General features: G+C 34.6%; 1 protein-coding gene across 1 annotated transcript in view; it reads left to right on the top strand.

The window, feature by feature from the left end:
• The window catches only part of LOC125061607 (carbonic anhydrase-related protein 10), a 59,534-nt gene that overhangs the window by 13,852 nt on the left and 31,113 nt on the right, over positions 1-14,569 (top strand). The window contains exon 3 of the mRNA XM_047667115.1: positions 11,663-11,713. Coding sequence (XP_047523071.1) covers positions 11,663-11,713 — 51 coding nt within the window. The remainder of the gene's footprint in view (positions 1-11,662; positions 11,714-14,569) is intronic.

Here is a 14,569-nt window from a genome sequence, read left to right as displayed (position 1 = left end):
TCAATAAAATTTGGAGGTGTTTATAGGCCAGATACGAATTGACCAGATTATATTTTTCTTCTGGATAAACCCCATTGCAGGGTCAGAATTTAATCAGGTTGGGCAATGGATAGTAAATTATATACCAAAGAAATTTCAATTCACGTTGACAAAGTAGCACATCTGAAAAGAATCGTTTAATTCATGAAGATGGGATTCAAGTGTTACATAAAACAAAAGGCCCAGGAACCGTCTCTCTCCTTAACAGGTTTTACTGATAATTTTTAAGTATGTGGTAAGTATCGATTTTTGGTTTCAAGACATGCCAGTTACCTCACAATATCTTTTTAGCCGTCTTTACAGAATTTGGCTACTATATAATAAAACAGGATATTACTGCAATTACGTAATTGCGAAGATTCTATACAAAGTGCATTTATAGCCTTTCATTTCTGTAGAAAAATCTTCGATTTGTAGCTGTAACGACTAGTATTTTATATAGAAATCGAGAGTTAATCGATGGATCCAAATTATAAACAGAACATTCCATTTTCAAAATTAAAATTGTCTTAATTACGAGTTGAATACCGAGGATTCCAGATTCAGATCAGAGATTTTCAAAATCTAAATTTTGAGTGAAAGAGCGAAGAATCCATTTTTAAAATTGTTTAAATTACGAATCAAATAAAGAATATTCCATTTCCAAAATCGTCTAAATTACGAGTTTAATACAAAAGATTCCAGATTCAGAGCAGAGATTTTCAAAATCTTCTAAATTTTGAGTGAAATAGCGAAGAATCCATTTTTAAAATCGTTTAAATTACGAGTCAAATACAGAAGATTCCATTTTCAAAATCGTCTAAATTACGAACCAAACACTCCATTTTCAAAACTCTGTAAATCATTCAAATGTACTGAAAGGATGACGTTAAATGCAACAATATTTTAGACGTATTGATGTCCCAATCAAATGTTGAAAACGTGAGCAATTCGCAGCCGACGTACTCCACAAAGAGCTCCAACCGTGCATCGGAAATGAATCAGTTTCCCTCCTCAGTGACATAAGTGATATATCTCTTTGCTTACTGCTTAACGAATATCAACCCTATTTGGAATACTGAGAGATGGTTTTACAATTACACACCATTGATGCACCTGGTCGAGACGTATCGTACTAAAATATTCAAGTTTTTAATTCAAAGAGCTCGTTAATGCTCAAGATTTAACTAATGAAATTATTTTGCATGAGTTTGAATTGTTTATTTTTTTAACTGAAAGTTTCATATGAAAGATGCGAATTTAGATTTTAGTTGACTGTTTTTATTTGTCGAACTAAACATTCAGAAGTTATCCTTTTGTGATAAAGGGGTGTTATATTATGTCATCACCATCATCATCAATGGCTATACAGCCCCTTGAAGGTCTTAGCCTCCTCAAGTACACTTCAGTGCTTCCCGCATCCAATTTCGAACCCCTATTGTTTCGAGTTCCTTGATATCCCACCAACGCAGCTTCGGTCTACCGGGTTTTCTCTTGCCACGGGTTGTGATTTCAGTAAAGACCTTGGGGTTCTGTCGTCCGCCATTCGGTGCACATGTCCCAACCAATTGAGCCTGTTTCACTTTATGTTATATATATTGTATGAAAACTTTTATGAATTATTTTATTACAATATTTCATTTTATCATGTTTTAACGTATGCACACGCATAATGGCTCAACCTAATAAATCGGTATTGTTCCTCTTCATTAACTACATGAAAAATTAAACTTCTTTTGTTTTTGTGTACTAGTTATGTTTTATACTAATACTAGCCCGGCAAATTCGTCATGTATAAGTATTATTTCTAGGAAACATTTTTTTAGTTCAATAAAAATAAGTATCTACTTTAATAAAAATAGTGGTTGATCGTAGATTGTTGAAAATTAAGGGTTGTATGTATTTTTTAATGCCACATAATAACAAAATATTTTTTTTTTTGGGGTGGATACCCCTTATATTATTAAGGGTTTGAAAGATAGATAGTAGCTGATTCTCAGACTTACTGAATATGCATAAAAAGTTCATACGAACCGGTCGAGCCTTTTCGGAGGAGTATGGGAACGAACATTGTGACACGAGAATTTATTTATATATTAGATTAAAAGTTCGTTAGGTTGTAGGGGATAATCTCTGGATGAACTAAACCAATTTTGAAAAAACCTATAGAAAGCCAGACTTTTGGGTCAACATTTTCGGTTCACGATTGCCCATGCGAAGCCGGGGCAGGTTAAATATATATTTTTTTTAATTATAGTATTAAAAAGGCAAGACGAAGTATGAAATGTGCAAGCCTAATACAATAAATGTTTTAATTGTTTTATTAAGAACGCTTACGCTAACAGCTCTCAACACATCTGCCCATAGTCTAGTGTAGTCTAGTGATGCGCAACAAAAATCGTATTAAAAAGTTCTTTAATAATAAATAACTCGAAATAGTTCATAAAATCCTTTGAATTATAAGCTAAAAATTCGTCACACGAAATCATTTGATTTTTCCCCGTCTAAAGATTTGAGGGGTTTGAGACATACGCTGACTGGCGAACCCTTCTCTCCATCACGTAGCAAATGCGTCTGCAAAATGCAACAATGCATAAGAATTCAATCTTATGTTTGTTCCAAAGATGCAATATTAAATTTTATTTTAGTGCATTTTAGCTGTCGCTTAAAGTTACTTACAGTGAATGCTAAAATACTATTTTTACATATTTAGTTGTTAGCACCTTTCTCATTCATTCGTATACTATATTTAGTTGTTAATACTATTTCCATTCATTCATATACTATGTATAAATACTAATATTATGATGAGGAGAGATTTGTATGTACATAACGAATTAACGCAAAAACTGGTCCGATTTAAAACCCTTTTTCACTATTGCTACATTACAATTGTTATATGCTATTTATTTCGAATAATGTAATAATTATTAAATTTTTTAAGTATGTGAGTATCGTCTTTGGATAAAAGATAGCAGCTTGGATATCTCTATATCTATCTATAGCTTTTAAGTTTTTAGTCTGTTATTAATATAATTTTTTTTGTATTACTTTAGATTAAGGTTATATATATATGTATATATATTTTTATATATCATTTGGTTCTGCACTTCTCGCACGCATCATGTTTCTTTTTTTTTAAGTTTTTCTCTTTAACTAGGGTTGCCTGGAAGAGATCGCTTATTAGCGATAAGGCCGCCCGTTGCATCCCTTATAATTTTTATGTATTGTGTTTCTTTTATTTGCAACGAAGTGTAAATAAATAAATAAATATATATATGTTTTGATATATATCTCTATATATCAAAACTGTAACTAAGTACATTAAACGCATCATTAAAACATGTTAAATAAAGAAGAGCGAAGCTTCCAGATCTTTGACTTACTAGGAACGCCTCAATCTGAACTCTACTATATATAATCTCTATATATATAACATTCTCGTGTCACAATGTTCGTTCCCATACTCCTTCGAAACGGCTCAACCGATACTCATGCAATTTTTTATGCATATTCAGTAAGTCTGAGAAACGGGCAACATCTATTTTTCATCCCCTAAGGGTGATCCCACCCCTACATTTTTATTTTATAGACAAAACTTTTTGTTTTTATTTTTTTATGATGCAGCATACAAAAATACATTCAACCCTTAATTGTCACCCCTCTACGATCAACCCCTATTTTTATAATAGTAGATAGTTATTTTTATTGAACTAAAAAATGTTTCCTAGAAATAATATACATGGCAAAACGTCGTTTGCCGTGTAGCTAAATAAAAAAATAAAAAAGTTAACAACACTCTTGCTCTATTATCATTCTACACGTCCCTATAGAATTCTGGAATTAATAAAATAAGAAATAAACTATTACAAATATATATTGCCCCAACCTTAAAATGTTTATATGCAGTTTATATTTTTATGTAAATTCTCAAAGTTATCAAAAACAACTAAATATAGGAACAATTTACTGCGACCCAGGTGTTGAATTTCCGACTGTATAATTCTTTAAGCCGGACCGAGCTCCGTCCAAGCATAGGCTTGTAAGTCCACTTAAATTATAACAATTAAGACTTAAGTACGCTTTATCTTAAACCTCTTGAGAAGATAAGTGAGATAACTATGGGTGTCAACATCCCTGGAGGCAGCAAGGCTTTTCGACACAGCCACAACCTTCAGTTGAAGACAGATTAAAAATATTTTATTACACAAGATAAATCTTATACTCGTGTTAATAAAATAAAATAATAAATCAGTGGCGCTACAACCTCTATAGGTCTTGGGCTCAGATGTCTGAATCTGTTTCATGATCATTTTTAAATCTAATAAGCAAGTATGTGATCAGCCTCCAGTACCTGACACACGCCGTCGACTTTTTGGGTATATGATATGTCGGTTTCCAGTTTGTCCAGCAAATGTTAAATGCGCATATAGAAAGAAAGTCCATTGGTGCACAGCCGGGGATCGAACCTACAACCTCAGGTATGAAACTGCGCTCATACTCGTGTTAATCAGCATGTTAAATATAATAATAATAAACTTTATTCAAAACCAAATATGGTAGTGATAAAATAGTATATTGTGGGTGACCAGAGTACAGTTCTTTTGTGGAACATATATATTTACATTTATTGTTATATGTTTAAAACAAAACTTATAAATGAAAATATTAAAAAACAGTAGTCTTCATGTTAAATTTTTCGCAGCAGCATTGGCCTAGTGGCATTAGCGTGCGACTCTCACCCCTGAGTCATATGTTCGATCCCCGGCTGTGAACCAATTGACTTCTTTCTATGTGCTTCACTCGAACGGTGACGGAAAATATCACGTGTCAAAAAGTCGACGGCGTGTGTCAGGCACAGAAGATAACCTACATGCCTATTAGATTGACAAATCATCATGAAACAGATACAAAATCTGGCCCAAATCTAAAAAAGGTTGTAGCGCCACTGATTTTTTTTATTTCCTAAGCTAAATTGGGTCATTAACCGCCCAAAGCACAACGATCAGTAATTAATCCGTTTTGTGACTTTATAATACACAAATAAAAATTCGATAAGCCAAGTACGTACGAGGCGTGCAGTTGAAATGTATATCTCGAAACTTACTCGATACACGCCTGATTTATGTTTTTAATTTAAATTTTTGCATTCGCATTCGAAGTTCACCCTGGACGCGCCGCCTGCATCGCAAATACATCCAAGTGATTCGAGTGATCGTTCCCGTTGTATGCTTCAGTGAACTATCGTATTTATAATGTTTAATTAATAAGTTTTATACGCTTTTTCATAGAGATGTTTCTTAATAATAAAAAAAGGGTACGTGTACTTATGTACGCGCGTAAGAAGTGAAACTTCTTTATGACCTTATTTTTCGAAAAATGATCTACTATATGCAACTTTACAGAAATTGGTTAAATAAAGTTAAATTAGATAAAGTTTAACAAAAGGCTTTTATTATCATAGACATGAATACAAATACAATTATTTCATTTTAACTTATTACTGTACTACTATGTAGTACTAAGATTATTACAGAATTTCATTAATTGTAATAGAATTATTAGTATTACTATCATTGTTATCGTTATTATATATTTTTGTTACTAGTGGCTTCGAATCTCTTCGGTTCAACCGTGACAAGAAAAAGATGGCGCGTAACCGAAAAATGTGACAAATGTGTGTAAATTTTTTTCCAACGCCGATAAAGAAGTTTGACTTCAAAAAGCAACATGGCGCGTAACCTGTTACAAAATTTCTCCCATATGTCGATAAAGAAGTTTCACTTCAAAAGATGGCGCGTAACGGAAAAATGTGACGCGTAACGCAAAAATGTAACACTAAATTTTTTTCCAACCCAGATAAAGAAGTTTCACTTTGAATAATAATTTATTTATTGCAAGAATATGGTACAAATGTAAGGTGGTACAATCGTAAGTTCGCATATTCTGCCACACACAATGGCGTCTTTAAAGGAATTTTACATGTTACATTATTAGTCAAATGAATTGGTCAATTCTTATATTGTTTGTATCGTACATATCATATCATACTTTATTAAATTTATATCAACTACAGTGTCTCACGCAAATAATCATTTATTGAATAGTAAATTTTTTTCAAAAGTAATACCTACACCAAGTCGCTTTTTAAAGACTCTAGTCGGAGGATCTTTTAATTCTTTTGGTAATTTATTGTAAACTTAAATTGCCATACAAAAGGTGTTTTTCCTCAACAGTATTAGATTGATTTTTGCCACAGCCAATTTCTCCCCATGTCTACTTCTTACTTCGACTTAAAAATATGTATGTTTCTGTGCACGAATAAGGATATTTCTAAAATATAAATACATGAAATAGATAAAACTTTGAGCTTCTTAAATAAAGGTACGCAACTATCAAGACAGTTTGCTCCACAAATTGCTCTAATACATTTCTTTTGAGCCTTAAATACCCTATTTACTTCGACTGAATTCCCAGTATGTATTTAAATTGTTAATGTCAGTGTTGGCAACTCTTATGCCTTCCTTTAGTGACGCTACAGTAACAAGTCACAACCAGCCAGCACCCTAGCTACAGGTATCCTGTCCACCACCATGTAGCAAGCACGTATGCCTGGTAACCTCTGCCGCAGCATACTGCAGCATTCCAACACACTGAACCAACACGCAGTATGTCAGACAATTTCAAACCCACCACAAACTATGCGACATCCACTTCCTCCACTCCACCTGGCACTGGCAAACCACTCCCTCAACACAACTACGTGTCAAGCAACTTGATCGACCGATCTTCGGGGGAATTTACTGTAGCCACACATACAATCTGCGTTTACAATCATAGCGATTTTATATATTATTAGGTAACAAAAAAGATTAGAACGTGTAGGACGTAGGTACTTTAGACTTTTAAAATCTACTGAGGTTAGGTTGGTAACAAGTCCGTTCCGCACGAAGTCTCGAAAAAAAAAAGTGAGTCAACGCCGGTGTTGCCACGCTTTATATAGGTTTCTGTTACAAGATGGCGTTAGTCCGCTAACAATATATTATATAGAACTTCTCGACTTCACTTCGGCCGGCCAGACAGTGGTTAGACTGGTTAAAGAGGCTGGAGGTTGGAGAAACAGTACTCCATCATTCCTCCAAATTCTAGAAATGTATAGTCACTACCAATTATCCTCCAAAATTGATAAAGCCGAAATAATTTAACATCCGAATATCCGGTAATAAAAGATACTTCAGATAATTACGGGCCAAATTTCGTAAGAATTTTTGAATTAATTGCTTTCAAAATATTATAAGTATAATAATCCTAATATAATCTTAATTAAGGGAACTCAAATTAGAATTTTAATCTCTTGAAAATCGAGCTTCTGTTTTTGAATTTTGTTTGCGGAAATTGAGTTATTTAACGTAAATTGTTCTTAATTATTCTGAGATGACCTCCATGGCTTAGTGCACAGTGTATACCATGTGTACCATTCAATTTTTTTTTTAAAGACAATTCACACCAATCAACCTAGTCCCATGCTAAGCTGGTGAAGCTTGTGTGGGTACTAGGCAACGGATATACATACATATTATATATAGATAGACATATAAATACATATTTAAACACCGCAGACCCAAGCACACCACCAAATGCTCATCACACGATGTTCGTCTCAGCCGGGGATCGAACCCGGGACCAATGGATTCGCAGTCAGGGGTACTAACCACTAGACAAATAAGTCGTCAAATAATTGAAATAATTGTTTTCTAAAATATAAGCCTTACAATATTGTTAACGTATATCAGCCCATGACCACCCCATTTAAGGCGTCGCCGGCCATTTTTATTTTTAAAATGTAGCACACAGGACACAGGTTTCTCCACACCACTCAATAGTTTATATTCGATAATTAATTAAATACGACCGCTGCATTGCGGTGACGAAACGCCATGAAGAGTGCATGAAACTTCTGTTTGTGTGCAAATATAACCCTGTACAACCTTTTTAGGTCTGGGCCTCAGATTTCTGTATCTGTTTTATGATCGTTTGTCAATCTAATAGACAAGAAGGCCTAGCCTCCTGTGCCTGACACACGCAGTCGACTTTTTGGGTCTAAGGCAAGTCGGTTTCCCCACGATGTTTTCCTTTGTTCGAGCGAATGTTAAATACGTACATAGAAAGTCCATTGGTGCACAGCCGGGGATGGAACCTACGGGCTTAGCGATGAGAGTCGCACGCTAAAACCACTAGTCCAACACTACTCTCCCTAAGCATGGACCCAATAAAATAAAATTAAATAAAAGCCTAATAATTTCTATAACAAACTACTTAAAAAATAAATAAATCAGTGGCGCTGCAATCTCTTTAGTTCTTGGCCTCAGATTTCTGAATCTGTTTCATGAACATTTTTAAATCTAATAGGTAAGTAGGTGATCAGCCTCCAGTGCCTGACACACGCAGTCGACTTTTTGGGTCTAAGGCAAGTCGGTTTCCTCATGATGTTTTCCTTTGTTCGAGCGAATGTTAAATACGCACATAGAAAGAAAGTCCATTTGTCCAAAGCCGGGGATGGAACCTACGGGCTTAGGGATGAGAGTCACAGGCTGAAGCTACTAGGCCAACACTGCTCTATATAGTTACATAATTATATAATATTAATAATACGCACTTTCTCTTACATCTTTTTGTTCTTGATTATATAGATAATATTGATTCGATAACGTTCAAAGAAAAGTAAATAAGCAAACAATAGCGTACTTCCTATAAAAGATACTTATTATTTGACTAAACATTACCTTTATATTATTTTCCCAGTGTGTTTACATACAGTTTTAGTAATATGACGATTTCTGTATTTTTATTTCTGATTACGCTTTGTTTAGTGAGAATTACGTAGAAATTAGGGCCCTCATAAGGATTTTGCACTGTCCAGTTGACATGTGTATGAATATTGTTCCATTCCAGGCGTTACAGAAGGCATTGAATACGCTCCGTAATCAGTGTATTTATTTATTTATTTATAAAAGCTTGCCAACGCTTGGCACATTAATACATTGACAGAAGAAAAATAAAATACAGTTTTCAATGTGTCAAACACTTACTAGCATACAAGAAGTAATAAAATTAATTAATCAAAACAATAATAAAATTTAAACAAACACTAAACGAAAATCGCTCTCAAAGTCTGAGGTGAGCAACTATGGATGTCCAGATCCAGCTCGTTTAATAGAATGCTCAATCTGGACATCGGTGAATTTCGGCCAAAACAGTGTAACAACGCGTTTAGGTAGTCATTCAGCTGAATACAAAGTGCGGTTAATCTGTCACCCGAACGAACTTGTTCGCCAATTCACCATAGAACAGTATGTGAGACGGCTAAAACGTCACCATATTCTAGAGCTAGAAGACCGGCAGAAGCTCAGCATGAGTAGACGCTTCCAATGGGAAACCACTCATAGCCTTAGGGCTGATTGCAAGAAGATATAAAAAAGGTTGCCATCAGGTATTGCCGAGACACTAACTGATAGTTTTAAATAAAAATAAAAACTTTATTAATGACAGAAGGGTTTGTGACAGAAATCATAAATCGCTAGTCCCCACACTAGGGAGGCCCTGTGTTGTGGGTAACTAGAAAACAATTATTTCGTGGTACATGTTTTTTCAAATTAGTTTAAAAAAAAAGATGATAATAAAAAAGAAAAAATAATAATAATAGTTATAAATTTAGTGTTACAAATGAAGTGAATGAGTGAGTGTGTGAATAGGTGAGTATGCGCATGTATTTGAGAATGTAGCTGAAAGTTATTATGATCGTGCAATGTGTCTGTGTTAGTTTATGAAACCTCAAAGTCATACCAAGATATGTAGCAATGCCTCTGTAGATTCGAAATCCAATCCAATCATTTCGAAGAGAGTGACATCCTTGATGCATCGTGAAAAGAACACTCATATCTTGAGACGTTGGTATACTGTCCAGTGTCCATGCCACTATAGAAGTATTATTCAACTAACATTGAATTGTTAACGCAGATTGTGGGTTGCCTCGTGTCAAATGTCAATGTTTTAAAGTATGTTGTATGAGTGAAATATGAGCTAGCAATTAAAATGGAACAGAGTATGCAAATAAATAATTCGTTGACGTTGACAGGAAAGTATTGGTGGAGGTTGTAAATCAAATAAGTCTTTATTGTATAAAAAGTTTCCAATGAATAACGTAAAAAGGAGGGGCCTCATAGCCTAGCGGTCTTATTAAGTGGCAGCTAGGTGAGGGGTACCGGGTTCGATTCCCGGTTCGAGGGCAAGTTTTAATTTAATTTAAATTTGTTCTCGACCTTTGGGAGGGTTGTGCAGTACCGGGCGAGTGCCTAAACCGTGCATGGAGGACACGGTCGAATTTCTAAAGACAAGCACGAATTATAAAAAATCCTATACTTTACGCTGGCTAATGCACAAATCGTGCAAGAGCCATAAAAAAAAAAGTAAAAAGGAAAAATAGCCTTTAATCAAGTTCATTAGATTACATTCAGTCCATGTCCCCTCCGAGAGACAGTATTTCCAATTTTCTCACCTGTAATAATAAAAATAATTAAAAATTAATAAACAGGAAATTAACACAAATTTATAAAGTTTGGACCCTGTGGCAGTGTATCTATAACGCTGGCAGCATTTCCTCGCTGTATTGCGACACTTATTCGTTGAGCCAGGAAAGCACCAGCTCTGGGGTCACCCGTACTATCTACCAGGCGCTGACTTAAATCCTTATTTAGCGCCTGTGTTCTTGAACTCCACTGCCCAAAAGACTCTACTCCAAAGGGAACATAATGGAATCTGTTTTGTTATTCACACATATTACACACATTACATTATCAACACTCAACAATCCCTATGAGACTCTATTAAATTAACTGTACGATAAACGCTTGGTTATACAATTAATACGATGAAACAATAGCGCGGGCGGGACATTTTGCATAGCAATACAATATGTCGCATCCTATTGATTCTAAGATGTTGACAAGAGGATAGCCAAACATTTAAATGTAAAACAAACACTAAAAAATTACAAATACAAAATAAACAATAAGTTCCAAATATTCACATAAAACTATGTAAATAATTAATTACATAATAATACACACCGACAAATAGTATTTTTTTACACTCACTCATTCACTCACATCCATCCATCAGTAATAAACTAAATTTTGGTTGATAAAACCAAAAAAGTGGAATTAACTAATGAGTTTGTTATTGAGGAGCTGGGAACCCTGACACAGGTATTTTTTTACTTAAAAGGGTTCTCAAATCTTACACATTATAATGCTAACACATTTATATTTTTTTATTTATTTAACCATTTACACACACACACACACATCAATAAATACATTAATTAACTTGATCTTTTTCTACGGTAGAAGTTCATTATCTTACCTAATGCATTGTGTACTATTTTCCTGTCTTTCGGTCTATCGAAACATTGAACTTATACCAAACTAACATTTAATGTCTTTATAATCTAAATATCCAAACCATACAATCAACTCGTAAACATTCATCAAAATCATGTTAAGTACGAATTAATGTTCAAGATTTGCGGGTTTTTCAGTAAATTCATAATTAGAACGTACTGAGTTAATTAGAGGTATGATTGCAGCCGTCAACGGCGTCAGCTGGGAGGAATGGTGGACCTATGACGGGATTTCAGGTGAGTCAAACTAAATATTCCCTTCGCATATACAGATTAAGTGAAAGAAAAATAAATGTTAACATATATAAATTACGTGTCACGTTGTTTATCCGCTATGGACTCCTAAGCTACTGAACCGATTTCAATCAAATTTGCAATTTGCAGTTTGATCTAACTTAAAAGATAGGATAGCTTACATCTCAATTTATACCCGCAATATTATTTTATTTCAAAAAATTTGTTTATTATTTGATAGTCACAATTCTAACAGATGGCGCTGTGTTGAAAGTACCTACGTTTCACATAAGCTACAATTTAATGGCATAACCACCAAAAAAGCATGGTGGTCCCCATGACTGGTGTTCTCCTATCGTTTCCCTTGAATAGGTTACTATTATGTAATATAACTAAAACCTTAGCCATAGCAACGCTTGGCTGGTCTGCTAGTAGTTTATAAATATTTCGTTTGAATGCACGTTAGTCTTAAAGCAGTGGTTAAAGTGGAAAGTTTTTTTTAAAACGTCACGATGCGGGGCGGGGATTGAATTACGCGTTATTGTTATTATTATTTTCGACTTTCCGGTACTTTACAGCACATAATGGTAACTTTTAGGTATATAAAGATCACTGGGTGGTCACAAAACGTTTTAATGGTATTAGATCAGGTTTTTTCAAATAAATATTATTGCTAGGTTCAAGTAAAGAGGATATATTAGAACTGAGGCTGCCTAATGCTCCGGTAAATCTCAACATCAGACTAACATTGAACACAACACAAATGAGCAATGTTTATATTAACATTTTTTTTGTGATCAGCTAAGACAAGTATCTTAAAACATAATTAAATTTCTTGATTACGAAAAAGCCAACATCGTAAAATAAATTAGACTTAAATATGAAAATGCTAGGGGCCTAGGGCTAGTAGGTTCGATCCCCGGCTATGCACCAATAGACTTTCTATGTGCGCACATTTAACATTCGCTCGAACGGTGGCGGAAAATATCGTGAGAAAACCGACATGTCTTAAACCCAAAAATATAAATTGAAAAATGATCATGAAACAGATTCAGAAATATGAGGCCCAGACCTATAGAGGTTGTAGCGCCACTTATTTTTTTTAAATATGAAAAAGAAATCGAGCTTAAGAACATACAAAAAAAAATTAAAATATGTGGGCTTTTTTTTATTTCATTTGATTATTCAATAGCCTTCGAGAGCGATACAAATATTATAGTCCGATTTGTCTTTAGCCTTAAAATTAGCTTCAGTTTCAGCCTTGGGTGGGGAACAGAAGTCTACTAGAAATAATAATGATGAAAGATACAACAACGTCAATCACAACAGTAGAATTTAAGCATTCAGGTCAATGGGAAGGAATGAAAAGGCAAAACCATAACAGACACAATGTAAGATAAAACATGTTGCAATTAAAATAAAATAAAATAAATCAGTGGCGCTACAACCTCTTTAGGACTTGGCCTCAGATTTCTGAATCTGTTTTATGATAATTTTTAAATCTAATAGGCAAGTAGGTGATCAGCCTCCAGTGCCTGACACACGCCGTTGACATCATGGGTCTAAGACATGTCGGTTTCCTCACGATGTTTTCACCGTTCGAGCAAATGTTAAATGCGCACATAGAAAGAAAGTCCATTGGTGTTGTAATTGAACCATAAAAATTAAAACGCAAAACACTTTGACGACTCATTGGTCTAGTGGTTAGTACCCTGACTGCGAATCCATGGGTCCCGGGTTCGATCCCCGGCTGAGACGAACATCGATGTGATGAGCATTTGGTGTTGTGCTTAGGTCTTGGGTGTTTAAATATGTATTTATATGTCTATCTATCTATAATATGTATGTATATTCGTTGCCTAGTACCCATAACACAAGCTTAATCAGCTTAGCATGGGACTAGGTCAATTGGTGTGAGTTGTCTTTAAAAAAAAAAAGCAGCAAATCGTGTGTATAAAGTGAATATCTCAATTCATTGACCTACCGCAAACGCACCGCAAATATAACGTTTCCGGTATCAATTTTTCCGTGCCGATAACATTTTTCCCGGTTTACGTGACATGAAATTTATACGGCCAATTTATCTTGCATTCATATTGCGTTACTCGCGAAATTGTGAGGTGTGTTATCATACTATCCGTAACAGAAATTTCAGTCTTACTCCAATTTTATATGCACGTTATGTGTGCAGTAAAAGTTTGATTTATGTTCCTCCACGAGCTTTCCAGTGCCTCTACATTTTACCTCAAGTTTTGTTTACGACATAAATTTTACTCTCAATGTAGAAATCTATATATATAAAAATGAAACCCGTTTTCCGTTGTCACGACATCACATGAAAACGGCTCGACCGATTTGTCTGATTTTTTTTTGTTGTGTTTGTAATTGTCAGAAGGTTCTTATAAAATTAAAAAATTAAAAAATTGCGCGGAAAATTAGAAAATTCAAGAATACTTAATAGACCACAAGCCCATGAACAAAAAATACCTGTGAAATGACCCAACCTGAATTACGCTTAGAAGGCTGTTACTATATCTGAAAATAGCTCTGAGCACTATGCCGTCATTTCTGAGCGGTACATGTGAGTACGTGAGTGAATGGACTTTCTCAGGTACAATGGGGGAATTTCGACTAATTATTAATGTACGGCTTTGTTATAAGTGTATAGATGATTAAAAATAAATGTCGAAAAACCTAGTGCCGTACAAAAGTGATGGTGCTGGAAGTCGGTGGAAATTTTTAATTCGACGACAGTTGCAGGAGCAATATAGGTCATTTATTACTGTACGGCATTTGTGTGATTACTTTTGGACACATATACAGATACTTTACCCGTAAACGCCGTACATATTCCCAGCG

Source organism: Pieris napi, chromosome 23 (genome assembly GCF_905475465.1).
Source record: "Pieris napi chromosome 23, ilPieNapi1.2, whole genome shotgun sequence".
Taxonomy (NCBI): domain Eukaryota; kingdom Metazoa; phylum Arthropoda; class Insecta; order Lepidoptera; family Pieridae; genus Pieris; species Pieris napi.
Note: the sequence above shows the minus strand (reverse complement) of the source record. Positions and strands in the feature narration are given on the sequence as shown.